Source organism: Canis lupus, chromosome 26, assembly GCF_048164855.1.
Source record: "Canis lupus baileyi chromosome 26, mCanLup2.hap1, whole genome shotgun sequence".
In the NCBI taxonomy this organism is placed as follows: domain Eukaryota; kingdom Metazoa; phylum Chordata; class Mammalia; order Carnivora; family Canidae; genus Canis; species Canis lupus.
The window spans coordinates 19,809,646-19,835,704 of record NC_132863.1 but is presented as its reverse complement, the minus strand read 5'-3'; the positions used below and the strand labels follow the sequence as shown (position 1 = coordinate 19,835,704).

The following is a 26,059-nucleotide window of genomic DNA, read 5'->3' as shown; positions in this document are numbered from 1 at the left end:
AACCCCATGGGGTTGAATCTGTATAGAGAAAAGACTCACAGAGGCTTCTATTTTGGTGTCCTTTTTAAAACAGCTCCTTCTGCCTCCTCCCAAGAAAGGGAGGAGAGGCTGAGTAGTGTCCAGAGTGAGGGGGCTACAGCAGACCCAACACTCCTCTAAAGTCTCCAGTGGAGGACCAAGAACAGGGGTGATGGTGAAGAAGTGTCCAAGGGACAAACCAAAGCAGGAAAGGGGAGGGAGGGGAGTCCCAAGGATTTTGATTTTTTTTTTTTTTTTTTTTTTTTTTTTTTTGCAGAGGCCAGGCTCCAGGGAAGTGGACTGAGTCTGAAATGTAGGGCCCCCAGAGCCCAGGCTTCTGGTCCAATAGTCCCTGGCCTCTACAGAGCTGGGTCTATATAAAGCACATGTAGCAGAGACACCCAGCCTCTCTGGACAGAGGCCTCTCCTGATGCCCAGCATGACCTAGCCTCCCCTGGTGATAGGAGGTCAGTGACTACATGACCTTTGTTTCTGGGACTGATAGATTCTTGGGCTGGATCCCCTAGTCCTAAGGAATGGGGATAGCATTGGCACCTTCTGCTAAGGCTCTGGGGTCCTGGAGTAGATAGGGTAAGCTCAACGCAGGGCAGAAATTTGCAGGCTGCAAGAGTGCAGGAGGTCTGACTCTCTGACTGTGCCCCTGGGAGACCAAGTCCCTGGATAGGCTGTCAGTAGGCGACTGGCTATAAGCATCCTCATCTCAGGAGCTTCCTCTCACCAGAGACAGGATCTTGGCTTCTGGACCTGACCTGCTGAAAATGAAGAGGAGGGGTCACCCTGAGTCCTGGGACCCTCTTTCTTCCCTCAGTGAGGGCCAGTGACCCAGAAAGAGATACAACTTTTCTCTCTCCCACCCTGGGGGCTTCCAGCATCTGGTCTCTGTGACAACAGCTTTTCCACAGGTCATATCTCATTTGCATAATAACCCAAGCTCAGAAACCTCAGAGTAGGGGATGGGAGATAAGACAAGAGGACATCCATCACAGAGGTGGGTGGGTGAGGTGGGGAGGGCCCCACCTACCTTGTGGTTGCAGGCAGAGCAGCAAGGCAGAGGCTTCTCAAGGTGGCTCCTGGGCTCTGGCAGAGTTCTCCAGGTCTGAAGCAATGGGTGGGGGACAAATATTGTGACCATCGGCAGGAGTCCCTGGGGCAGGGTGGGGCAGGGTGGGGCTCGGGGCCTCAAGGTACCTGGGTGCTGAATGGAAAGGAGGGGGGCCCATCTGGAAGGAGGTAGAAGGCAAGAGCCCATCCTTCACTTCCCTCCCCATCTCCCCCTGTGCCTCACTCACCCAGAGGCTGGGGCTCTCCAGTGGCTGCTGGGCCCAGCTCCATGGGGTGAATGCTGCTGGAGGGGCGGTCCCTATTTGGGCCATCTTTGGGCCTGAGCAGCAGGGCAAGAAGACAGGAGATTGGAACAGCGGTCCTGAGCAGGCGTACCAGCCCGAGTTCTGCCATGGATGAGCCTCTACCCTTCCATGTCACTCCCTTCAGTTCCCTTCCTGCTCCCTCCTGGGAGAGAGACCCCTGGGTTCCAGGCTCCAGTTCCAACTCCTGCCCTCCCAGATCCACAGGCACTTCTCTCTGGCCCTGACATTTCTCTCAAGCTCTCCCATCACCCCAGCATCCTGGCACCCCCCAGAGAGTGGCATCACTCAGGTTCCAAAGATGGGTGGACCTCCTCCCCAGTAGCAGCTGTACCTGTGCCCCTTGCCACTGGGGGCCCCTGCTGCCCTGGATGACTCCCAGCCATACTTAGCTGCCCTCGTCCCAGTGCCTCACCACTTCCCTTGCTATTTCTTGAAACAGTCTCTACTGTCCTCGAGACACTCTGCCGTAGTGATGGTGTGCGGTTGCCCCCGACCCTGCCCAGCCTCTTAAGCCCCTTTATGCTGACACAGTAGATTCTGACTACCCTGTTCCTCCCCCACACGCCTGCAATCACTGCTCATCATGTCAAAGCCCTCTTGGAACCTGGGACCCAGCTGGTGACATGCCCCTCTCTGGGATGCCCTCTGCCCAATCTCCAGCCCAAACCCTGTCCTCTCCCGCAGCTTGTCTGGAGAACCCCTAAGGCCAGGCTGTGTCAGCTGTGCCATAGGATGCCTCCCTTGCCCAACACCCCAGTGAAGGGGCAGGCGTAGAGCAGCCATGCTTAGGTATTATGTGACCCTCCTGCCGGCTCACAGAGAACTGGATAAGGGGCAGGCCCTTGGCACAAGGGCAGCCAGCGATCCCTAAGCAGCGGTACGGAGTGGAAGGAGGTGCTGGGCATTTAGGGACTTGAAAGGTGTACAGAAGAGATTTAGGCAGAGGAAGTAGGAAAGGGCTAGAGTCATGAGAGGCTAGGAAAGTCTTGAAGGGCACAGTGGAGCGAGAAGTGCACGATGAACTGGTAGGTCAATGGCAGTCTAGGGTGAGGCAGCCCCCTGGCAGGAGAAAAAGAAGAGGTGGACAAGAGGGGCTGAACCACAGTCAAGGGGAGGGGTTGAAGGCCCCACGGGGATCTGTACCATCGGATCCACTGGGAGGCCACGGTAGCCTGCTCAAAGCTCCTTTCCACTGCCTCTACCCACCTCTGTGCAGCTGGGCACAAGGCTGAGGACCCCACCCCAGCCCCCCCAGGCCCAGCAGAGCTCTGCAGAGCAGGAACCACAGGAGTGGGCTCAGAGCATACCTGCTACAGGAGGGATCCCTCCTCAAGCCCCAGAGGCATTGCTGGAGACCGGATCTGGGCTGCCGGCAGCAGCACCAGGCCAGGCCAGCCCCTGGGAGTAGAGGCAGCAGGAAGCTAAGGATTACCCCCAGCAGGAAGGTCTTGTGGTCTGCGGACAATGGGGTAAGGCTGAGTCCTTAGCAGGTACACCACCCCAGTCCCTCCCCACTTGTGCCCCATGGACATACTTTCAGGCTGCATAGGACCACTGTCCACACTGCCACCAAATCCTGGCTTGTCACAGGAGGGCGGAGCCCAGCCCGGAGCACAGTGGCAGTTCTTGTTACTGTTGCAAACCTACAGGGAAGGAGAAGGAGGATCCCGTGGGATAAGGAACCTCAAGGCCACCCCCCGAATCACTTTTCTGGCCACTCACCCCATGACCATGGCAGGTTGTTAGGCATTGCTCCAGCTCCAAGAAGGTAGTGTTTTGGCAGCGCCTGTTCTGGCACACCTATGGGCAGTGTGTGCACTGGGCAGTGAGGGGAGTGATGTTTAGGCCTGGAGGTCTCAAGCATTAGAGAGGGCCTGATGTGCAGGGCTCACCATTCTAGGTCCACATGGGGTGCCTGGCTCTACCAGGCCCAAGTCCAGCAGGTCCAGCTGGACGCCGGGCAGCAAGAACACTCCCCTACAGGTCACCTCCTCCCTGCCTAGCCCAACAGAGGAGTCCACGGGCACCGTGTGTGGTGGGAGTGGGTGCTGCTCCCCTCCCAGGCACTGCAGCTTCCCGCACTGCGCATCTCTGGGGAGGAGAGTGCAGGGTGATCAAACAGCGAGAAGTATCTTTGCCCTAACCTACCCAGCTTCCTCTCCCTCCCCTCCACTCCCCACCTCGGCGCACAAGGTACGAAGCCACCCTTGCCGTCCTGGCCACAGTTCCCGTGGGCGTCTCCCGCCGAGTTCACGATCTGGAAACAGAGCTCTGGGGCTGGGCTGGAGCCTGAGGAAGCATGGGCGACACCGCGCTGGCTTCAGTCCCCCCCCCCCTTCTCTAGAGTAGAAAACAGCGCAGATCCCAGGATGGTGCGGGTGTTCCCGGTAGTCTCACCAGGCCCCCAGAGCTGCTGGCACTGCTCCTCGAGTGTAGGACACGCGCCATCCCAGCAGTAGCCCCGGCCGCTGGCACAGGGCGAGCCGTCCAATAGGTAAATGTCCGGGGGGCAGTATGGGGAGGCGCCGGTGCAGAACTCTGGGAGGTCACAGTCGCCCACAGCTCGGCGGCACGGCACGCCGGCCGGCTTCAGCTATGCAGGTGACCGGGTGGAGGGAGGGTGGCCGAGGCACAGAGACAATGGACAGGGAGAGATCCACCCCGGTAGCGCGGTTCAGAAGCCGGAGGGCCAGGCGGGAGGCCGACGCCCCCGGGGCGGAGCAGAGCCCGCACTCGCCCGGGACCCCGAGCGCGCCCCTCAGCCAAGGCCGACAGGCCTGCTCGCGAGCGCCCCCTAACCTCACCCCAGCCTCCCACGCCCTCACCAGGCAGCGCGCGCAGCAGTCCCCGTGGCTGCACTGGGCCCCCGCGCGCAGCGAGCAGTTGTGCGCGAGGCAGCAGGCGTCCTGGCATTCCTGGAGCCGAAAAGGGGTTGTGGGACCAGGTGAGGACGCCGCGCCCCACACCTCGGGGAGAGGGGGAGGGGGAGGGGGCGGGCGGGGCGCCAACCTCGGGCCCGGACCCGACCTGGCTGGCGCCGCAGTCACACTCCTCGCCCTCCTCCACGAGGCCGTTCCCGCAGCGCGCCCGAGGCACTAGGAGCCTGGAGTCCGGCGCGTTGGAAAGGCACGCACCGCCCCCCTTGCGGAAGAAGGCGCGCAGCTGGCGTCGGCTGCAGGCGCTGAAGACGCGCGGGAACGGGTGCCTACGAGGGGGCAAGGGCGTCGGGCGTGCGGGGACCGCCACCTCACCCCGGCCCCCTCCCACCACTACCCGCTGTGCTCGGCCACCCAGCCCCTGGATGCGCGGACACCGCCTAAGCGACAGGCGGCCCCGATCCCCTCGAGGCAGGGCCCAAAGAGGGCAAGTGACCTGCGCAAAGTCCCGGGGCGAGCCGGCGGTGGGAGGGTGTGACGCCAGGACCAGGCTGCCCAGGAGGGCGAATCGCGACCTGGGAGCGGTGACTCCCGGGGTTGGAGAATCCTCGCTAGAATGTTCTGGAAGTAACCCGTATACTTTTGGGAATCCACTTTTTCCGAGTTTCCTCCTTCTAAGCATTATAAAGCACTCTCGAGGGGGATATGATCCTATCCTCGTCTTAGGGAAGACGAAATGGAGGGATGAGCGTTTCTCCCAAAGAAAGGCCCCCGAGGAAGGCCCCGGGGCCAGCGAGCCTCCCCCACCCCCCACCCCGACCGCCGCGGCGTCCTTGGTACCCGGTGGCCGCAGCCATGACGCAGCCGCCTTGCTCAGCCGCCGCCTCCACGCAGCAGCCCTCAGGGTCGTGGCTGAGGCCAAGGCTGTGACCTATCTCGTGGGCCATGGTGGCTGCTGCGCCAATGGGGAGCTCTGAGTGGTCCTGGGAGGGAGTGGGGATGGTCACTGCGGGGCCGCGGGGCCGCTTCATCCCCCTCCTGTCCGGCTGGAGCTCACCGTGCTCACGCCTCCCGAGCTCTCGGCGCGACACATGCCCTCGATGGGCGCCAGGCCCACGGTGGCGCCCCGGAAGGCGCGGCCCCTGCAGACGGGATGCAGCGTGACCCGGCGGGCCAGGATTCTGGGCAGCCAGGCGGGGGCCCCGCGTGGGCTCGGAGGCACCCACGTGAGCAACTGCGCGGAGTCGTGTGGCCGCCGTGCCCACAGCCCCCGGCGCCACTGCAGGAAGGCCCAGAGCGTGGCGTTCGCGTCCGGCGAGACGCGGCTCTGGTCCTGCTCCGTCCACACTTCCAGGCCGGTCAGTGCCACCTGAATGTCCAGAGTCCTGAGAATCTGTGGACGGGACATGGGGGAGGACAAGACGTGCCACCGTGCCGTCCGCCTCCGTGGTAGTGCCCTCTCTTCTCTGCTCCCATCCCTGTCCTCATGCCCACGCCTCCCACATCCCGCTAGGACTTGCCAGCCCATGTCAGAGTCACCCCCATTAGGGCTCTCTTCCTGCCCACCCCAACCTGGTCCACATAGTTGGCCACCTCCAGGAGGCGCTGTTTGGTGTGGTTCAAGTTCCGGTGCTGGGTTAAGAACTGGAAAGGCAGACAGACATAAGAGGGTGTGACAGGCTGCACTAGCCCCATCCCACCGCCAACCCCCTGGGGCCGCTGGCTCACCAGTGTGTGGTCAGCCACTATGTACAACTCCAGGAACTTTGGGCTCTTGCGGACCTCCCGCCTCTCCTGGGGAGAGGCAAGGGTGACCCTCAGTGGCAGGCTGCTGGGCTTGAGTCCTGACCACTAACCCCAATTCCCAGGAAGCACAAAGCTAACTTTAAAAATTTCTAGAATGTGTTTCTTCAGCCTCCAAATAAAAATATCAGGATCAGAGGCCCTGAACTGGGACTGTGTATTCCTCTCTCTTCCAATTTGGGGGGCTATGGATACTGCATTCCCATTCCCACCCCCTATCTGTGCCCCTGACCTTGATCTGAGTGGCACGAGAAAGGCTGGCCATATCCCCTTTGTTCCTGGCATCCCTGTGGCCACAGGCCCTTTTCCAGCTAAGCAGCTGCTGGGTCTGGAACATCTTGTGAGTGATGAAGTCCTCAGAGTCTCCAGCTGACCATGGATGCACATAATAACTGGCATTGCAGCCCAGTGTAATCAGGCCTCTGGGGTGCAGAGGAGTGCAGAGGAGGGTGTGAGGGCACTGTCTCTCCAGCCCCAGGTCCAGCCCCCTCCCCCAGAACTTCTCACCTCATCCCAGAGCAGGTGCTGAAGACTACCCAGGAGTCAGGGAAGCCCCTCACGTGCCCATGGTAGTGGCAGTGGTCCTGGAGAGCAAGGGACCCAGCCCCAAAGCTCAGCCAGGGCTGAACTGGGAGGGGCCAGAGAGAGGGCATGGTGGGGGGGCTGGCTCCTGCCTCTCTTAAGAACAGGAGGAGAATGGGAAAGGAATGGTAGAAAGGTCTTCAGGAAGTTCACTCCCCAGCACCTCTTACCCTGTCCTCAGAGCCCATGAAAGTATCTCACCGTGTGGTTGGGGACCAGCACCACTGGCTGCCCATCTGGATTATAGTGGGTTTCTGTGTATCCTGGGGCCAGCAGCCTGCTGGGAGGGGGTGTTGTAGGAGTCACCTAATTCTGCCCACCTAATTCTTCCAGGATGTCCTCCAGCCCTCCTCCCTGAATGCTGATTGAATTGCTCAGTGAGTGAGGCACAGGGCACTGCAGAAGCACCCAAATGTATCCTAGGGAAGGGACAAGAGTCACTGTGTGTTGCCCAGGTCAGAAAAACCCTGGGCTAGAGGGAAAAAGGTGGAGGGCAAGAAGGAGCCTTGGCAATGTCAGAGCTGTGGGAAGTGGGAGTGTGGGAAGCACCCCGGAGGAGCAGGAATGGGGAGAGTTGCCGTTCCTTGTGGGGCATGTGATAGGTGGCTGGGTCTACAGGTCTAGGGAGGGGCAGGAGGGAGGATTCAGGAGACACCAATGAGGAGGAGGTGGGAGCCAGGGAAGTGCATCCCACCAAGGAGGAGGTGGGAGCCAGGGAAGTGCAGTGACCTCCACCTCCCCAAGTGGCCCTACCTTATGCTCAGCCTCGGTGGGCATCTGATCAACCCTCTCTCTTCTTTTTTCTTCCCTCCGAGATCCTTCAGGCCTTCTCTGGCCCTTAGACTCCATATATCTCCCCAACTATCCTTCAGTGATGCTCATCCCACTCTTCCAGAGAATCCCCACCTGCCCACAGCTGCTCCTGCCTGCCCACCTGCCCCATCCCCACTTTCTTCAGCCCCCACTCTAGTAATGATTCTACCTTCCTTCTCCATCTCTCCCTTCCCACCAAGGTGAATCAACCATGAGTCAATTTCTCTTCTGTAAAGAAAATCCTCGACCTCTATCTTCCCTTGATCTCTTTACTGCCAGACACTTCAGAGAGCTTTGATGCCTGCTTTTCTACCTCCTAGTCTTTCCTTCACCTTCTCCAGCTTGGCTCCCCTATCCCCACACACACTCAGTTGGAAGAGTGGATGATGTGGTCACCCCCTTTCATGTGTGGGGACATTGAACCCCAGAGGAACTATGATTAGATGTGGTGGAACTAGAGTCTGTTCCTGGTACATCTGGCTCCATGGGGGAGAAGTCAACATGTGTAGAGTGCTTGGAACAAGTCCCTTCAATGAAGCAAGCACTCAATGAATAATAGCTGTTGGTAATTCCATCTGGATAGTTTTCAGACCCCATGCTCCATCTTGGACACGCACCCCACCCAGCCCTACTTTGCTTGCTCATTCACCAGCTCAGAATCTTTAGCTTTGCACCACCCTGGACACTCAACCTTAAAATGGCCTCTGTGATCTGGCCCTACAGGGACTCCCAAACTTGTTCCCTGCTGCTACCTTCCCTGCAGATGGAGACCCTCCAGGCAAGCCAGACAAATTGCTGCCTTCTGAATGTGTCTTGATTTGATAGCCACAGCACCTTTGTCCCTGCTATTCTTCAGCCCAGAGCACTTACCCATCTTTGGAATCCATCTTGGATTATCTGTTCGTTCACTCAGCACACCCTGTGAGCACCCACTGAGTGATACTCACTCATTTCTGTCAGGAAGCTAACAAGGTGCTCCTGGGGCTGGAATGAGGGGTGTGCCCCACAGCAGCCTACTTCAGCCTTGAGGGAGCCGGTCATGTGTTGGTATGACCCTTCCTGTCACCTCTGTCTCTGCCTCTAGGGCCCCCTCCAGCCTCGCTCACATGTTTCCCTCAGTCCCTGCCCCCAGCACTGATTCCCATCCGCACCACAGGCAGAGGCTGTACTAGGCTCCCAGCCTCCTCCCTGACCTGGTACTCACTGGTTCTTCTCCAGCTCCAGAAGGAGCTCCTGCCCTTTAGCCTCCACGGCCACCAGCCCTGTGTCTAGCTTCGAGACCTGGGCAAGAAGGAGAGCAGGGCTGAGGGGCCAGATGGGATGTGGAGTTGGCAGGTGAGGGAGAGCACAGGAGGCTAGGAGCAGCAGGCTCCCCATCTGCCACGGAGGGTATGGGCAGGTGTGGGGGAGAGAACATGCAGACAAATACAGTCCCAGACTCAGGACGGTTTTGGTTCTGACGACAGCCATCTGACAGTGGCCTGCTGGGTGAACACTGCGTCCCCAAAGAGATGAGACAAGGGGTCCCAGAAAGTTTCCCTGCGTTCCTGGGCCCTTCCTCTGGCCCACCCTCCTGTTTCACAGCCAGAAAGCTTCCTCCAAGTGGGGAGGGGTTCTGAAGATGATGGCTGAGGGAGGTTGGGTCGGTGGGCTCGGTCCTTACAATATCTTGTTTCTGCATCTTACTGCTCCCACTCCCCGTGGAATTCAGACTTTACTCCCTCCTCCTACAATTCCGGCAAACTGAAAATTTCCCTGGCCTCCTGCAGACCTGCCCCACACCTGCTTCCCTGAGCCCATGAAATAAACATTAATCCCCCTTTCCAGGCCACGAGGAAAACATCTCAGCTAGACGGCCCAACCCGCCAGCCTCTCCTCCCGCTAGCCTCTCTGCCTCTCCCACCCTGTGGGAATGCCCCATCTGCCCCGCCTTGTCCACTCTGCCTGGCTGGAGGCCCAGAGTTGGAGCTGGCCCAGGAGCGTGCTGGAGAGCTGCGTGTCTCCAGAACGCTGGCCCTTCCCTTCTATCCCACCATGCATCGGGCTGGGCCCCAGGCCAAGGGGCTCAGATTCTTTGGGGGGGCCTTTTCTCTGCAGGTAGGGAGCAGACAACTCCCCACCCCAGCCAAGAGACACCCCCTCACCACCACTAAGGCCCCCAAGCATGAGCTCAGGTGGCCAGAATACCACTTACTTAATTGGAGAAAGGTTTGCACCAAGCACAAACAGCAGCCCCAGATGGAAAGCCTCCTCCTACTTCAAACCCAGCCCAGGCTCCCCTCTTTCTCTCCTTCTGCAGCCCTGCTGTCCTTGCTTCCTGCCCTCTTGGTGACCCTGCTGCTCACTCTGCACCCCATCCCTAACGTGAAGTGTGGGTATTTCCTGCCTCTTGGACAGGACTCCCTGTCTCAACTCTGCTGTCCTCATCTTGGCAGGCTTCCTGGAGGCAGGCGAAAAAGCAAGGCCCTCTGGGATGTGCTTCCTCATCACAGCCCAGGCTGGCCTGGAAAGGAGGTCTACAGTCAGTGTGACCACAGCCTGTGCACCCAGCCTTCCCCTCTGCTGGTGATGTCCAGGACAACCCACTTGGAGCTGGAGCCAGCACCATGCTTGACTACTTGAATGGGGGCCCCTGAGGGTCTGGGGGATGCAGTAAGGGTTCCAGGTTAAAAACTGCTGGGCCTCTGGGGGCCTTCTAGCCTTCTCCACGGTGCTCTCCTGCCTTCCTCCCTGCTGGCTTGGACAGTGGGTTGTCCTCTCTAGCCTGAATATTCAGGATGAAGATGGCTCTCTAGATTTGGGGGACATTGGTCAATGATTAGAAGTCTTTCAGACCTAAATGGGCTTCTGGGGTCCCGGTCTCAGGCTGTGTGACCTTGGGCCCTTTCTGCAACCTCTCTGAGCTTCAGTTTGCCCCTCTGTGAAATGGGCCTCCCGGTTTGTAGCACAGGTGTGTGACGCATACAGCTGGGGACATGGTTATTCCGGAAGTGAATGATGGGTGGGTGTTGGCAGGAAGCTGAGTCAGAGCATCCTGGAAAAGAGAAATCAGGGGCACCTGGGGGCACTAGGAGAGGGACCAGTGCCCCCTGTCTGGAAGTGGATTCTGCATGAGCCAGGGAGGCTGAAGTTTTCCTGGAGGGCACCATATGTCCACAGGGTAACATGTTCTGCTAAACTTTGCAAAAAGGAGATATTTTGGGGTTTTCTTAAGAGGTCCCTGAAAAGTTTCAGCCCCACAAATTCTGGCCCCACCTCTGCCTGGCAGGGTGGGGGTGGCCTGGATAATTCTGGGATGGAGGGAGCAGAGGGATGTGAGGGAAGAAGCCTGAAAATGACTTCCATGTGTGCAGGCTCATGTGATCGAGAGATCTCCCCACCCCCACCTGCCAGCCCTCCGGGAAAGGGGCCTAAAGGACCCCAGCCAAACTGCCATGCTGAAGTTTGGAGGAGGGGCCAAGGGGCTGGGAGACCCTGGGCCCCTGCAGAGGGAAGGGGAACCTGGCACTGACCGGCTCCTCCCAGGTGACCTTGCTTCGGATTTGTCCATCCAGGATCCAATGCAGGGTGACTGGCTCTCCAGGGTTGTTTCCTAGGGAAAGGACAGAGTAAAAGATGAGGAACACAGGGGAGTGGGGATGAAGGAGGGAAGAGGTTGCAAGACACCAGCCAGGTGGGACGGGTGACTCCAATATTCAAAAGTGTAGCCTGGAGAAGGGTGGCCACCTATGGGGCACCCAGTGCTCTGGAACTGAGCAGCCACCAGGGAAGTGACGGGAGAGAGGGGAGCCTGGGAAGGATAGCTTAGCTGGGGAAAGTGGGAACCCTACGGACCTGGGGGAGGCTTGGGGGTCAGAGGTCACAAAGAAGAACTCAAGGCCCCTAGCACAGAAGGGAAGGAAGAGGAAAGGCAGCCTTGGGTATTTTTAGTCTGGATAGCAGATGCCTTTGGGGTGAGCGATCTGTGTAGAGAGGACGCTTGTGTCTTCTCGCCAAATGAGAAAAACAACAGCCAGATGTCTGATGAGGCCCACCTTGCCCAGAGCTCCCCTTGGGGGCTTCATGCTGGAAGCAGGACTTCCAGGCACCCTAGGTCAGCAGCCCCTTCCCGGGGTTCTTCAAGGTGGAGAGAGGCCTGGGGGACAGAGCCTGTGTGCTCCCAGGCCGGGTATGCTTAGGGGGGCTCTGGAGGAGTACCAGAGCCAAGCATTACTCAGAAGGCTCTGGAATGCTCCCCTGGAATGCTCCCAGTCTCCCACCCCACAGTGGGTCCAGCAGCTCTCACCACACCCGCCCTGCAGGAGGCAGGCCCCAGGCAGCCCAGAGCCTGTAGGCAGCCCTCCCTGCCCTCTGACACAATCCCAAGGGAAGCAAGCCCAGGTCCCAGAACTGACAGCTCCCCAGCACCCACCCAGCCCTGACCCTAGGCTGAGATGGCTGACTTGGGAAGTGGCCCAGCTCCTGTCAGGCTACCCCAGCTCCTTTCTCTACCCAAACCCCATCAACAAAGACCCAGAATAGCAGCCGGCTGCTCTAGGAGTCCTCTTCCTCCAGGAAGCCCTCCCTGTTTGGATGAGCAAGTTGCCACAGTGGGGGAGGGATTTGAGTAAATCTGAGAGGAGAGGGAAGGGGGGCGGGGAACCAGTCCAGAGAGGACTTAACTGGGTGTGGAGAACTACCTCTTGCTGGCCCTAGGCCTCCCAGGTAGGGAGGGGTGGGTGTGCCTGTGTGTATGTGTGTGTGAGGGTTGGGGTTCTCTTCATGGCACCCCTGAGGAGGGAGAAGGAGACAGAGTTGGAGCTGTGATGATGAGGGTTAGGGAAACCAGGGGGAACCACTGTGGTGTTGGGGAAGCACAGAGCCCCTCTCCACTCCTCCCAGGGATCATGTCACTTCTCCTGACCCCAGGCTTAGGAGGAGAGAGCAGCCATCCCCAAAGGCATGAGGGCTGTCATCTCACCCTCTCCAGTGAGACCCAGAACAGAACAGGTCTCCCTACTGGGTAACCCCAGCAGTGCTCTGGAACCCAGAGCCCCCAGGGTGCCCAGCCCACCTGGGGCATTCCTGCCTCCTCCCAGCTGTCCGCCCAGTCCCTCCATAGGCACTTCCTGTACAGGACTGAGGACTCGGTCAGTCCTCCTACTCACAGGGTTGTGGAGGTTATCCCAGGGCCCCTTCTGTCTGAAGCGCCCTTCTCTATCTTTCCTTTTTTTTTTTCTTCTTCTCTATCTTTCCAAACAAGGCAACAATATCAACAACAACAACAACACACACACACACACACACACACACACTCACACACACACAGTCCCAAGGCCCTGGGATATGCTGAGGGCTGAGGGTGAGTGTGCATGAGGGTAGAGGCCACAGCTGGTCCCCTAGTCTGAGGGCAAAGCAGGGACTCCAGGGAACCAATGGGCTGGATCTTAGGGATGGAGGTACAGGAAAGCCCACACTGATGGATGGGGTCTGGGGCTGGTCAGAGCACAGAACCCTGGCAGAGGGGTTTGGGCAGCTGCTCGGAGGCGGCCCTCCCACTCCCGCCCCCCACCCCCCCATGGCTTTGCCATTGCCACTGTGGCAGCTGCGCAGTGTCAGTCTGGGCCCCAAGGCCAGCCCAAGTACAGCTGAGAGTCCCTGGGCAAGTCCTACAGAGACCCTCTCCGGCCTCCCAGTCCCCGTGGGGTGGGGGGCGATGGGGGAGTGCGGGTGGTTCGGGCCCTCCACCCCCTGACAGCGACCCCGCCTGCTCCGCGGGGCGCCTCGCACTCACCTTGAACCGCCTGGGCCCCCCGCAGCGGCAAAGGCAGCCTCAGGAACAGCAGCAGCAACAGCCACGCCCGCGACCCTCGAGCTCTCGGAGGCCCCGGCCCACAGCTGTGCGCGCCTCGGCCTCCACGCGGCCGCGCCCGGCTCCTGCTCCGCCCGGGCTGGCTCCCGGCCGACCCACACCCAGAGCCGCCCGCCCGCCGCCTCCCGACCCCCCAGCGCCGCCCCGCACGGAGCCCCGCAGCCCGGCCGCCGGACCTCGTGCGCCCTCGGGGGGCCGCCGCGGCCGTCAAGGGTGGGAGCCCCCGCTGCATCCGTGCGGCCCCTCGGGGACCCGCGCGCGCCGGCCGCCGGTACGTCTCAGCGCCCTCTCCTCGCGGGGGCGGAGCGGGGGTGGAGTGGGGCTGGGGCGGGGCCCCTCGGAGGAGCCTCTGAGGGCCACGGGGTGCGGGGGAGACCAGGGCTGGGGGCCCCCCGCGGCTGCTCGGGTCTGCGCAGGGAGCGCCCCCTTCCGCGGTCTCCGGCGAGGACCTCTGCCCCGCCTGGCCCCCAGTCCTGCTCAGGGGGGCCCGGCCAGGGCCCGGCGGGAGATGCCTCGGGCGGGGGGCGGGCACCCGCGAGGGCGAGGGGCAGGTGCCGCGGCGTCTCGGGCTCGCGTCCGCGTGGCGGTGGCCGCCTGCCCCGGTGCCCGCGTCGCGGAGGGGGGCGGGGGGGCCGCCGCGCTGCGGGCTCGGTCCCGGCAGAGGTGAGGCGGCCCAGGGGCGCGCGGGGGCGGGGGGCGGGGGTAGCCCTGGGCCCTGGCGGCGGCCGGAGCGAAGAGTTGCGCAAAGCCGCAGACTCCCAGACTGCGGGGGATACTTTCTTCTCTGGCAACATCTGTTTCTTCTTTTAAAGGTTTGTTTGTGTACTGAGTAGTTAAGTTCGGAGAGTAGCCAGGATTCTGATAGCGAGGGATGTTAACTTTTTAAAATGAAATTATTAGTTAATTAATTAATTAATTGAGGGGGTAGGTAAGTACGAGGGGGAGGGAGAGGGAGAGAGAATCTCAAGCAGACTCCGTGCTGCCCGAGGAGCCTGGACTCAGCCTCACCACTGGACAGAGCGACCTCAGTGGAAACCAAGAGTTCCTCGCTCAACCAAATGAGCCACCCAGGCGCCCCAAGAGGGTTGTTAATTTTAGGCAAATCTACTTGTTTTTTGAGAACAAATGCGGTGGTCAAGTTAGGAGAGTTCCTGCAGTGACGGAAACCTCTGTTAGTTTGATTCAAACATTAAAAATACCGTAAGATGTTAAGCGGTCAGCCCTGCCTTTTCTGCCCATCCTCTCAGCCCACATCCCCCAACCAACGCGAAGCCACTATCCTTAGCTTCTTGTGTAGGCTTTAGATTATTTTATGCACGCAAGACAATACAGACCTATTTTTTCTCTTAGCACTTCTCTGCATAGCAGGCTAGGTGATGGGGACTTTTCTCTGCACTTTTTTTCCTCCACTTACTACACTTTGCAGATCCTTCATATCAGTGCGTTTAGAGTGGCCTTATGGTTGTTACTGTTATCCTATTACTTTGGGCTTTAGATAGAATTTACATACAATAAAGTGCACCTGTTCTAAGTGTCCAGTTAGATGAATGTTATAAATTCATATGCCTCTGTAATCACCGCTGTAATCAAACCAAGTAAGAGTTTGTCCACACTCTGGACAGTGAGCTAATAAAACTGACACTGAGCTTTTGCAGGGAAGAAGGATAGGCGATTTATTGGTATAGCACCACCCAAGGAGAATGGGAAGCTAATGCTCTAAAGTCCCAAACTCCCCAACAGCTTGCAAGTGAAAGTGTTTAAGTGCAAAATTGGGAGACAGGGGTGTCCTGAGAAGGTGGGTGCCTTTGACTGGAGGCCCATGAGGTCAGGTGAGCAGGTGTTCTGGTGCAACTTTGTCCGGTCCTCTGGGAAGTCTTTTTCATCTCAAGCAACTTGGAATCTGAAAAGTATATTTATTCTTTATGATAGAGGTTTCATTAAGTACATCCAGTGATAATATCTTTAGGATAATGCTGATTAATTAAGCTTGGAAGCTAGTGGGTTGAATTCCTGCAGGTTCCTTGGCCTGTCTAACCCAGCTATGCCTGGAGACAATAGGACTTCTAGTGACCATTCTTTCTGCATTGGTGAAGTGGATGCTGGCTTCAATTTCCATCACCCCCAAAAAGTTCCCCTGTGTCTCTCCCCAGTCACTCTCTCCCACTCCCAGTCCCAGGAAACCACTGATGTGCTCTGTGCCTACACAGGAGTTTTGCCTTTTCCAGAACTTCATATAAATGTTATCATAAGGCATGTACTCTTTTATGTCTGGCTTCCTCCTCTCTGTTTTTGAGATTCATTTACACCGTTTCATGATCAGTAATTTGTTCTGTTGTAGTGCCAAGTATGTTCTGAGGGGAGCAGGGATTCTCTATTCTCCAGTTTGGCATTTGGGTTCTTTTCTGGTATGAGACTCTTCTACATACAGCTGCTATGAAGTTTCTGTGAAGTCTTTGTATGAATAGATGTTTTCGTTTCTCATTTCTCCTTTGTCAAGACCCAGAAGTCGAATGGGTCACATGGCAAGGACATATTTAAGTTTTAAAGAAATTCTTCTCCAGGGGCACCTGGGTGGCTCAGTGGTTGAACATCTGCCTTTGGCTCAAGTTGTGATCACAGGGTCCTGGGATCGAGTCCCACATTGGGCTCGTTGCAGGGAGCCTGCTTCTCCCTCTGCCTATGTCTCTGCCTTTCTCTATGCGTCTCTTTGAATGAATGAATGAATGAATGAATGAATGAACAAGTCATCTTTTAAAAAAAGAAACTATTTTCCAAAGTGAATGCACCATGTTGCATTCCCACCAGCATTGTAGGAGAGTTCTAGTTCCTCTGCATCCTCACCAGCACTTAGTGTTGTCAGCCTTTTTGATCTTAGTTATTCTAGTGGGTGTGCATCCCCACTGTTTTTCTATAGTTGAATGCTTCCACTTGTTCGTATAGTCCCCTCTTGGACATATAAATGGTTTCCAGCCCTTCCGCTACTTGCAAATCATGCGGTGATGGATAATTTTATACACAAACTCATCTGTGAGATAATTTCCTACAAATGGGTTTCCTGGGTCAAAAGATATGTATTTTTATGATTTAAGAGGATACACTTAAATTGCACTACAATTTGTGCAAATTATAGTTGCGCCAGCAACATCTAGAGTGCTTCTTTGCCCACAACCTTACCAACACAGTTCTCAAACCATGTTATGCTTCTCTGAAGGTGAAAGTGCAGTCTTATGTTTGCATTTCTCCTAGCAGTGAGCTTGGATAACTGTTCAAACATTTAAGAGCCATTTGTATTTCCTGTTACCTGAATTGCCCGTTCACAGCCACAGCTCATATTTCTATTGAGCTGTTGATCTTTCTTGTAACAACTTGAAGGAACTTTTTTATAAGGGAAATTCCTCTTTTGTCTGGAGTGTGAGCTGCAAATATTTTTCACAGTTTGTGAAATGCATTCAGCCTGTTGTGTGTGGCTTTAGGTTCAGTTGTTTTCATTGCTAATTAGCACCCAATTGTGTGAATATAACATTTTTTTCATTGATTCTACTGTTGCTGGACATTAGGGTGGTTCCTAGTTTTGAGATGTTAACAAAAAATGCTGCTGTGGCAGTGTTCACAATAGCCAAACTGTGGAAAGAGCCCAGATATCCATCGACAGATGAATGAATAAAGAAGATGTGGTGTTTATATACAATGGAATATTCCTCAGCTATAAAAAAATGAAAGAGAAAGAAAGAAAGAAAAAGAAAAAGAAAGAAAGAAAGAAAGAAAGAGAAAGAAAGAAGAAAGAAAGAAAGAAAGAAAGAAAGAAAGAAAGAAAGAAAGAAAGAAAGAAAGAAAGAAAGGAGAAATCTTACCATTTGCAACAACCTGGATGGAACTAGAGGATATTATACTAAACAAAATAAGTCAATCAGAGAAAGACAATTATCATATGATCTCACTCATGTAGAATTTAAGAAACGAAACAGAGGAGCATAGAGGAAGGGAGGAGAAAATAAAACAAGATGAAATCAGAGAGGGAGACACACCATAAGAGACTCTTAAGCATAGAAAACAAACTGAGGGTTGCTGGAGGGGTGGGGGATAGAGTAACTGGGTGATGGGCATTAAGGAGGGCACATGATAGAATGAGCACTGTATATTATACACAATTGATGAGTCACTGAACTCTACCTCTGAAACTAATAAAACACTATATGTTAATTAATTGAAATTAAATTAAATTAAATTTTTAAAAAACAAAATACAGAGCATTGCCACACAAAAAAAGTGCTGCTATAGACATTTATGTGCATGTGGCCTCACCTTCCTGCCTTTGCCTGTCTTGCTCCCTTTACTGATTCCCCCTTGGAGCACAGCCTGACATCGCTTGCACATGAAACTTCATGCTGGGGAACCAGACCTAATATAGACATAGACAGCTTTGGTCATGCTGGGGCTCCCATGTGGGCAAGGCTGGAGAGACATCAACTCCTCCCTTTGTGGATGATGAAATGGGTTCACCACAGGTGCTGCTAGCAGCAGAGGCCACCCTCCCAGCACAGAATTCCCTGATCCAAGGGCTACATGAGCAGGGGTTGGGGGTGGGTGGGCAGAGAACAAGGCATTTTGTCACACCCTGGATCCATTTTGTGATCTTTTAGGGAGGATTTGGGGAAGAATCAGGGTGGACGAGACATCTAGGCTTCCATCTTGACCCAGGAGAACAAGAGATTCCAAAAAAAAAAAAAAAAAAGGATCGTGAGGAAGGGGAAATGATGGAGACATAGTCCTCACCATGGTAAAGGGGTCCTGAAGAGGAAGAAGAGAGAGGCAGCTAAGAAAGCCCCAGAGATTAGGAAAGCAGGACAACACCAAATGTTCAGCCTGGAAGGACCTGGTGAAGACTTGGAGGTGGCTTGAGCCCTAAATAAGCTGGGGGTCAGGAAAGCAGAGCAGGCTCCCAGAGCAGCCAGACTCTGAACACCAGTGGGAGGCTACAGTGTGGCAGGCAGGGCCCAGTCCTCTGGGGGAGAAAATAGCAAACTGGTGAACTCCTCTTCCTACTGTAGATCTAGGCTTCGGTGCCTCTTTGTCAAGGGGGTCCTTTCTGACCCAACGCCTGGTCACCCTTCCCTGCATATACTTCTCCCTGCCCATTTCCTTGTCTCTCTTCCCCAGACCCTGAGCTCCATGGGGTCTGGGGCTGTCTTTGTTAACTGCCTGGCACAGGATTGGGCACCCAGACAGTGCTAATAAAAGAAGATGAACATGTAGCCTAAGAGCCATGTGGGAATTGGAGCCATCCTTGCAAAGTGGACGCCTCCCCAATCCAGATGAGCTATGCCCAAATATATCTGAGGAATTTTCTGCAGAAATCTCAGAGCAACTATTTATTTGGCGGTTGCAGAAGAGAGGGTGGGGCCGCTGAACCAAAGTTAAGGAAGATGGATCCTACAAGTAGCCACTGTGGGAAAGACGATTTCTCGAGTGGCTTGCTAGAGTCATTCTCCAGAGGAACGTTGGAGAGTGTCCCGGGAAGAAGGCAAGCCAATGAGAGTTAAACCTTTGAAGTGCTCTCGTTATGGGTGACGTTCACCATGTGTAAACAGGACTCCTTCTGAAGAGTGACCCACAACAGGGTGACTATAAACGTTTTCCTACAAGTCTCACAGTGAACACAGCCCTTAATTCTTCTGTGTAAAATACCCTGGGGTGGAATGTCAGGGTCATAGGGCAAGAGTATTTTAGCTCTAATAGATTACGTCAGACAGTTTTCCAAACTCATCATGCATTCTATATGATTCTATTTTTTTTAAGATTTTATTTATTTATTCATTAGAGACACAAAGAGAGACAGGCAGAGACAGGCAGAGGGAGAAGCAGGCTCCATGCAGGGAGCCCGACGTGGGACTCGATCTCGGGACTCCAGGATCACTGGGCTGAAGGCAGGCGACAAACCACTGAGCCACCCAGGCTGCCCTATATGATTCTATTTATATAAAATTCAAGGGGCGCTTGGGTGGTTCATTCAGTTAAGTGTCTGTCTTCAGCTCAGGTCATGATCCTGGAGTTCCAGGGTCAAGCCCCACATTCTGTTGGGCTCCCTGCTCAGTGGGGAGTCTGCTTCTCCCTCCACCCCTCACTCTGATCGTGCTTTCTCTCTCTCAAATAAATAAATAAATAAATAAAATCTATAAAATAAATAATAAATAAATAAAATAAAATTCAAAAACAGGCCAATCAAATCTATGGTATTAGATATTAAGAGAGTAGTTAACTCAGGGAGGGGCTTGCAACTGGCAGGGTGCTCAAGGGAGACTCTGGGGTGCTGGTGATGGTTTGTTTCTTGATCTGGGTGCTGGTTTCATTTTTTAGAAAGTCATTGAGTTGTATACTTACAATGTATGCAGTTTTCTGTATGCATGCCACATTGAATTAAAAGTCTATTTTAAAAAGTCTTGAGGGGACAGCCCTAGTGGCGCAGCGGTTTAGAGCCGCCTGCAGCCCGGGGTGTGATCCTGGAGACCCAGGATCGAGTCCCAGGTTGGGCTCCCTGCATGGAGTCTGCTTCTCCCTCTGTGTCTCCACGTCTCTCTCTCTCACTCTCTCTGAATAAATAAATAAATAATCTTTAAAAAAATGATTTAAAAAAGTCTTGAGGTATGCCTGGGTAGCTCAGCAGTTAAGCACCTCCCTTCGGCTCAGGGCGTGATCCTGGGGTCCCAGGATCGAGTTCCGCATCAGGCTCCCTGCGTGGGACCTGCTTCTCCCTCTGCCTGTGTCTCTGTCTCTCTCTGTGTATCTCTCATGAATAAATAAAATATTTTTAAAATAAAAATAAAAATAAAAAAAATAAAAAAGTCTTGAGGTGCTGGATGTCTTGGTGGCTCAGTGGTTGAGCATCTGCCTTTGGCTCCGGGGGTGATCCTGGGGTCCTGGGATCGAGTCTCTCATGGAGGTCCCCCACAGGGAGCCTGCTTCTCTCTCTGCCTATGTCTCTGCCTCTGTATGTGTGTGTGTCTCATGAATAAATAAAATCTTTAAAAAAAAGTCTTGAGGGCCTTGTACCTCTGGGGGTGGACACAACTAACCTCTCTGAGAACCTTCCAATCCCAGGTGGACCTATGCCTCCGTGGAGATGCACAGATGCAATCCTCCCCACACCATCTCTTCCCTGGACAGCCTAAAAACATCTGGCTGCATTTGGCTTGCTCTCTCTCTGTCCCACCTCTGGATTTAGTGCACACTTTCTACCCCCTCACTCTACAACAAATGCAGAAAATCAGTGCTTACTAAGACCTCACGTACTGCATGCCAAGCAGGGTGTTGGTCATGTGGACAGAAGAGGTGAGCCACACGGAGCAGGAAGGGGCACAAATCTCTTGAGTGCAAGATAGTTTGCGGCACATGTCATGTCGTTTGCACTTGCTGGCCAGTTCCGGCAGGCAGTCTGCCAGAAGGAGCTGCATTCACATTTAGATCTTCTGTGTTCACGGCAGGCGGCAGTTTGGGTTGCGAGAAGGAGACTCACTCCAGTCATGCCACAGAATGGCTGTTTATTGGAAGGACATGCCAGACAGGCTCCCAGGAAGAGTCTGGCAATCAGGCACTATGAGAAATGGGACCTGGGACCAGGAAGCTGCTCACTGGCTGTGATTACATGGAGCATACCTGGCCTCCCAATCTGTGAGCCTCTCTGACAACTCCCCGGTACTCTCCCAAATTCCAGGCAGGCTTTTTGCTCCTCCCATCATTTGCCACCAGGCTGGGATGGGAGTAACCAGACCACCCAAGAACTAGCTCCTCTCAGGCACTGACTTCACAGGAGCAAGCTATTCCTTCTTTGTGACCCTCATTCCGCTTAACAGCCTCTGGCACACAAGCCCCCGAGGGAGAGGGAGGGGGCACACTTGATCACTGATGAGACCACCAAACCATCCTGATTTCCTCAGCCTTAATGTGTGAGAGGGACCACCTCCTCTGGGAAACCCAAGAACAGAATGACCAGAGACATGTCCTGGCTTTCAGTAGATGGGCACTAGAAATGTAGCCTGCTGGCAGCAACCTCACCAATGTCAGAAGTCTCAGGGTTGAGGCCATGGTTGGGAGTCCTTTGTAAATAGAATAAAAACTACATTTCCGAGAATCCTTTACAGCTTTGGGGTGGCCACGTGACTCAATTCTAGCCAATGGGGAGTGACTGGAAATGACTGGTGAGTTGTGGATTGTGTCCACAATGGGAATCAGTGTGCCTTCAACTTACATGGTTTCCACTTCTTGCTGGATGAAATGTGAACACAGTGGGGGGCCAACCGTGAACCTCACAATCAAAGGTAACATTTCAGGGGTGGAGAAACATCAAATAGAAGGATCTCAAATTCTGACACCTTAAACTACTATAGCATACCCAAATTAGTATGGGAGAGAAAAATAAAATTCCCTCATGTTGAAGTTACTGTATTTGTTCTCTTCTTAGAGCAGCCTAACTTCTACTCTAGCTAATACAGAGTGCTTTGACCAGCCTGTGAGGATGTAGGAAGCTCCTCTCCTTTTCTAATCCATCTAAGAAGTCCAGGGTGGACTTGGAGGAAGAAGATGTGAGGGGAAGTCCACTGGAAGATAAAGAGAGGAATCAGAAAAGGAAAAGAGAAATAGACAACATGGCCAGTTCATTTCTCCTCAGAGTCCCCCAGGGTCAGCACTCTCCTGGGTAAATTAGGATTCACTTCCACTTCTCACCGCCCATTTTTCTTGGCAAGGGGTTTGGAGCCAGGTCATAGAAAGTCAGATGATGTAGAGTTGTTTTCACAGAGGCAGTCGGGACTCAATGCTGCCTTGTTCACGAGGCCCAAGTCATCGGAGATTCTGGTGACCTCCTCCTCCTGAGGTTAGACAGCACCACAGGTCAGTTCAGGGGCAGAGCACGGGACAAGGTCCCACATGTGACTGTATCAGGACTAATGAGCTTCCCACAGAGAAAATCCTGGTGACAGGATGACTCCGAGAGTGGTCATTGTCTGACCTCTAACTCTGGAGGGCAGTCTCCCAGACCCCAAACCTTGGGTAGCGGTCCCAATAGGATTAGTGAGCATGTGCCTGGCTGGTAATGAGGCTATGAGCCCTGACCCACCAAATGGATGATCTGCAGAAGGGGACACATCACAGGGAAGGGAAAACAGACTTTCACCCCTGCCCAGGTGGTGGGCAGACTCTGGAGTGGGGAAGAGAGAACCTGTAACACAGGTGGGTTTTCTGTTCCAAGATGTGTGTTGGGAGCGGCTACATTCGGAATGTCTGCCCCAGTTACCCAGCCAACAGGTCCCATAGAGAACCCAACAGTCACCCTGGCCTGCAGGATACCTAAAGAAGTGCCCCTGAGACAAGCATGGGACTGATATGTACCCCATTCAGAATGTGGCTTCCCTATCTTTTCAGGGGCCCCTCTTTCTCTATATTCTCTATCCAATCTCCAGCTAGTCCCAGGGGCCATCCTATATATGAGAGCAGTCTCTAGGCGCCAGCCCCACACCGTGGATTAGCCAGGCATTGTGTCTGCCTGCGTCTACATGGTGGATGAATACCTGCATGGTTTCCTTCTGAGAAGTCATCTCCACCAAATTCTCACCCATGTTCAGTTTACGAAAATGCCTCCTGCAACAAGAGAGGACTCAGAGGGTCTCTCCCCTCCCTCTGCCTACCCCTGTCCCTTCCCGTGACCCCAAGTACTTAGCCCCAGACTGCTCACTGAATAGAGCAGTGAGGGCATTGGAGGAAGTGAGGTACCCTCTCTTTCTTCCTTCCTTCCCAGCTCTTTCTTTATACAGACAGGGTCCAGATAAAGAAAGAAGAAAACTATAGCAAGATGTATTTAAAGATGATTCTAGAAGCAATCCCAAATTTGGAGCAGTGGGAGGAAAAGGGATGGGCTAGGAAATACAGAACCCGTCCATCTGGTAGGAGTGACAGGAGGGGATATTGAGGGGAAGGTGGGGAAGATGAGGTGACTCCATCCACCCCCAGCTCTGAATTTACCTCCAGGTGTAGAAGGCCCCCAGGCCCAACAACAGGAAGAGGAGGCCCACCAGCAGCCCCAGAAACCAGACTAGCTTCTGGAACAGACTCAGGCGATACAAGGCTGAAACACAGAGGTGAGGCTCAGGAGGCAGCTAGGGCTCCAGGGGCCTCCAGTGCTCCCTTCCCTGGTGACTCCCCCAAGATGAAAACTATCTTAGTTTAGAAGCTTCCTCATGGGGCAGCCCAGGGGGCTCAGAGGTTTAGCGCCGCCTTCAGCCCAGGGCCTGATCCTGGAGTCCCAGGATCCAGTCCCACGTCAGGCTCCCTGCATGGAGCCTGCTTCTTTTTTTTCTTTTTTTTTTTTTTTAAAGATTTTATCTATTTATTCATAGAGACACAGAGAGAGAGAGAGAGGCAGAGACACAGGCAGAGGGAGAAGCAGGCCCCACGCAGAGAGCCCGACGTGGAACTCCATCCCAGGTCTCCAGGATCATGCCCTGGGCTGCAGGCGGCGCTAAACCGCTGCACCACAGGGGCTGCCCATGGAGCCTGCTTCTCCCTCTGCCTGTGTCTCTGTCTCTGTCTCTCTCTCTCTCTCTCTGTGTGTGTCTCAAATAAATAAATAAATAAATATGAAAGAAAGCTGTAAAAAAAAAAAAGAAGCTTCCTCATGCAAAGGAATTTCACGCAACAGGTCTAGACTAGTCAGACAAACTGATTATAGCAGAAGGGATTCAGAGATCTCAGAAGGAAGCCTCTGGACTCGAGAGCTGGGCCTTTCTACATAGGGACCTGGGAGATGGACCCCCTCCCCGCCACCTACCTCTGGTTCCGAAATAGGTAGAAGCGGATGCAGATCCCAGGGCATTGGAGGCAGAACACACATATTCCCCCTGGTCACTGGGCCTCAGCTCCTCCATGTCCACCCTCAGGGCATTGGCAGTGGCTGTGACATGGATGTGTGGCTCTGCAGGAGCACCCCAGGGCTGGCTAGAGGCCACCAGCCTACTGCCGAGGTGGAGGCTCAGGCTGGCTAGGGGCTCACTGTCCACACGGCAGTCCAGGATGCCCTGGATGCCACTGTCAGGCTCCACAAAGACCGTCATGGTGGGCGTCTTGGGAGGGTCTGTGGGAACACAGGGGGTAGGATGCTTACAGAAAACCACCACAAATTCCTCGCTTCCCTGTACCCATGCAGACGACTTTGCCACTTGTTGCATTAAGAGGTATTATCTATTCCCCACTCCTTGATCTGTGACTTGCTTTGACCACTAGAAAGCAGAAGTGACATTATGTGGCTTCAGAGCTAGACCTCAAGGGGCCTCACAGCTTCTGCCCTCTTACAAATATAGTCATGTGGGAAACCCAGGCCAGCCTGCTGGACCCATGCGGACCTAGCCAGCAGCCAGCCCCCACGGCCAGCCACAAGGATGAAACCATCCTCGACCATCTAGCTTCAGCTCAGCCCTTGGGCAACTGCAGCCACATGAGGTGAGGCCAGCCAAAGACCTGCCCAGTGCAGCCCAGCCTGAATTTCTGACCCAGAGAATTGTAAGCAAATAAAACAGCTGCTGTTTTAAGGTATTTTAGGGACATCTGGTGGCTCAGCCAGTTAAGAATATGCCTTCGGCTCAGGTCATGATCCCAGGGTCCTGGGATCGAGTCCTGCATTGGTCTCCCTGCTCAGTGAGGAGCCTGCTTCTCCCTCTCCCTCTGTCCCACTCCTGCTAATGCTCTCTCTCGCTATGTCTCATTCTCTCTCTCAAATAAATAAATAAATAAATAAATAAATAAATAAATAAATAAATAAAATCTTAAAAAAAAATAAGCTCTCTATTTTGGAGTGGCTTGCTATTGCAGCCACCACTGGCTGATACAGCATGGGGCATTGACGAGGCACGGAGTAGGGCCCCAGGCACTCTGCGTGTAGCATCCTCTATACTCCTGTCTGACATTTTACCCATGAGGAAAGCAAGGCAGGTATGCACAAGGTCACACAGTCAGCCAGCGAGAGCCTTCCAAGCCCGTACTCCACAACTGCAAAGTCTTTGCTCTTTGCAGAGAGAAGAGGAGGAGGATCTGAAGTGGGCAGGTGAGGTGTGGATAGACTGAGGCAGGGTGTGGGGTGTCATACTCACATAGCACACGGAGCAGGACAGGAGCAGAGACACTGGCCCCACTGGGGAGCTCAGCCTGGCAGTGGTACAGCCCAGCTTGGGCACGAGCCACGTGGGCGAAGGCAAGGGTGGCCACAGGCTCCACGTCTAGCCGCTGGCCATTCCAGAACCAAGTGAAGGTGGAGTTGCCCGTGGGTGCAGGGCCACCAGGGAGCTGGCAGCTCAGATTCAGTGGTGCACCCTCAGGCATGTCCAGCCCCGGCTCGGCCACCACACGCACACCTGTGGGCCGGGGCCAGGAGGCGGTCAGGGATCTGCAGGCTCTCGGAGCTGAAGTCCCTGGGTGGGATCTGGGCATCTGAGAGGTCTCTGTGCATTATGGGAAGGTCTGTTCTGATTTGGGGCCCCCGGAGGTGAGACTGTCTCTCCCATAAGACTGCGATCTCTTGCACTGGGGACCTCTGAGACAAGGTTGTGTATCTCTTAACAAGACAGGCTTTCTGATGGACAAGCCTGGGTTGGGTCCTGCTTTCAGATGGAATGCCCCCAAAGGTGGGACTCCACCTCATCCCTCACCCTGAGCTCCCTAAAGGTAGGGCTGTGTCTCTCTTCCCACCC

The 26,059-nt window shown here is 54.8% G+C and overlaps 2 protein-coding genes across 6 annotated transcripts in view; both read right to left on the bottom strand.

Annotated features, from left to right (window-relative positions):
- Positions 1 to 45: 45 nt before the first annotated feature.
- Positions 46 to 20,779, bottom strand: ADAM33 (ADAM metallopeptidase domain 33). The gene is made up of 23 exons (XM_072801865.1): positions 20,615 to 20,779; positions 13,254 to 14,046; positions 10,993 to 11,072; positions 8,685 to 8,761; positions 6,869 to 6,947; positions 6,593 to 6,669; positions 6,318 to 6,507; positions 6,011 to 6,076; positions 5,855 to 5,926; positions 5,509 to 5,675; positions 5,340 to 5,424; positions 5,123 to 5,265; positions 4,434 to 4,611; positions 4,232 to 4,321; positions 3,804 to 3,999; positions 3,587 to 3,695; positions 3,299 to 3,497; positions 3,129 to 3,206; positions 2,941 to 3,049; positions 2,714 to 2,861; positions 1,329 to 1,420; positions 1,061 to 1,135; positions 46 to 791 (listed from the first exon to the last, which is right to left on the bottom strand). Exons 1-22 carry the CDS (start codon positions 20,777 to 20,779, stop codon positions 1,098 to 1,100), a joined length of 3,231 nt encoding a protein of 1,076 aa, XP_072657966.1. The 3' UTR covers positions 46 to 791; positions 1,061 to 1,097.
- Positions 14,979 to 26,059, bottom strand: part of SIGLEC1 (sialic acid binding Ig like lectin 1) — a 30,960-nt gene continuing 19,879 nt past the window's right edge. For 2 of the 5 annotated variants that reach the window (XM_072800227.1, XM_072800231.1), the window contains 5 exons: positions 25,463 to 25,723; positions 24,148 to 24,450; positions 23,343 to 23,445; positions 22,892 to 22,961; positions 20,850 to 22,192 (listed from right to left, as the gene is read on the bottom strand). In XM_072800227.1, the coding sequence (XP_072656328.1) occupies positions 22,085 to 22,192; positions 22,892 to 22,961; positions 23,343 to 23,445; positions 24,148 to 24,450; positions 25,463 to 25,723 (845 nt within the window). In that variant the 3' untranslated portion in view covers positions 20,850 to 22,084. Of the gene's footprint in view, positions 15,232 to 20,849; positions 22,193 to 22,891; positions 22,962 to 23,342; positions 23,446 to 24,147; positions 24,451 to 25,462; positions 25,724 to 26,059 lie in introns of those variants that run through there. The other 3 variants (XR_012018366.1, XM_072800228.1, XM_072800229.1) reach the window with 3 other exon arrangements.

Excerpts from the sequence above, each read along its gene's own strand:
- ADAM33 (XM_072801865.1), bottom strand. The coding sequence starts at position 20,779 with ATGCAGCTCCTTCTGGCAGACTGCCTGCCGGAACTGGCCAGCAAGTGC. Across the intron at positions 6,077-6,317 it reads CTCGTGCCACTCAGATCAAG|GAGAGGCGGGAGGTCCGCAA; the intron begins GTCAGGGGCACA and ends GCCTCTCCCCAG. Across the intron at positions 4,612-5,122 it reads GTCATGGCTGCGGCCACCGG|GCACCCGTTCCCGCGCGTCT; the intron begins GTACCAAGGACG and ends GCCCCCTCGTAG.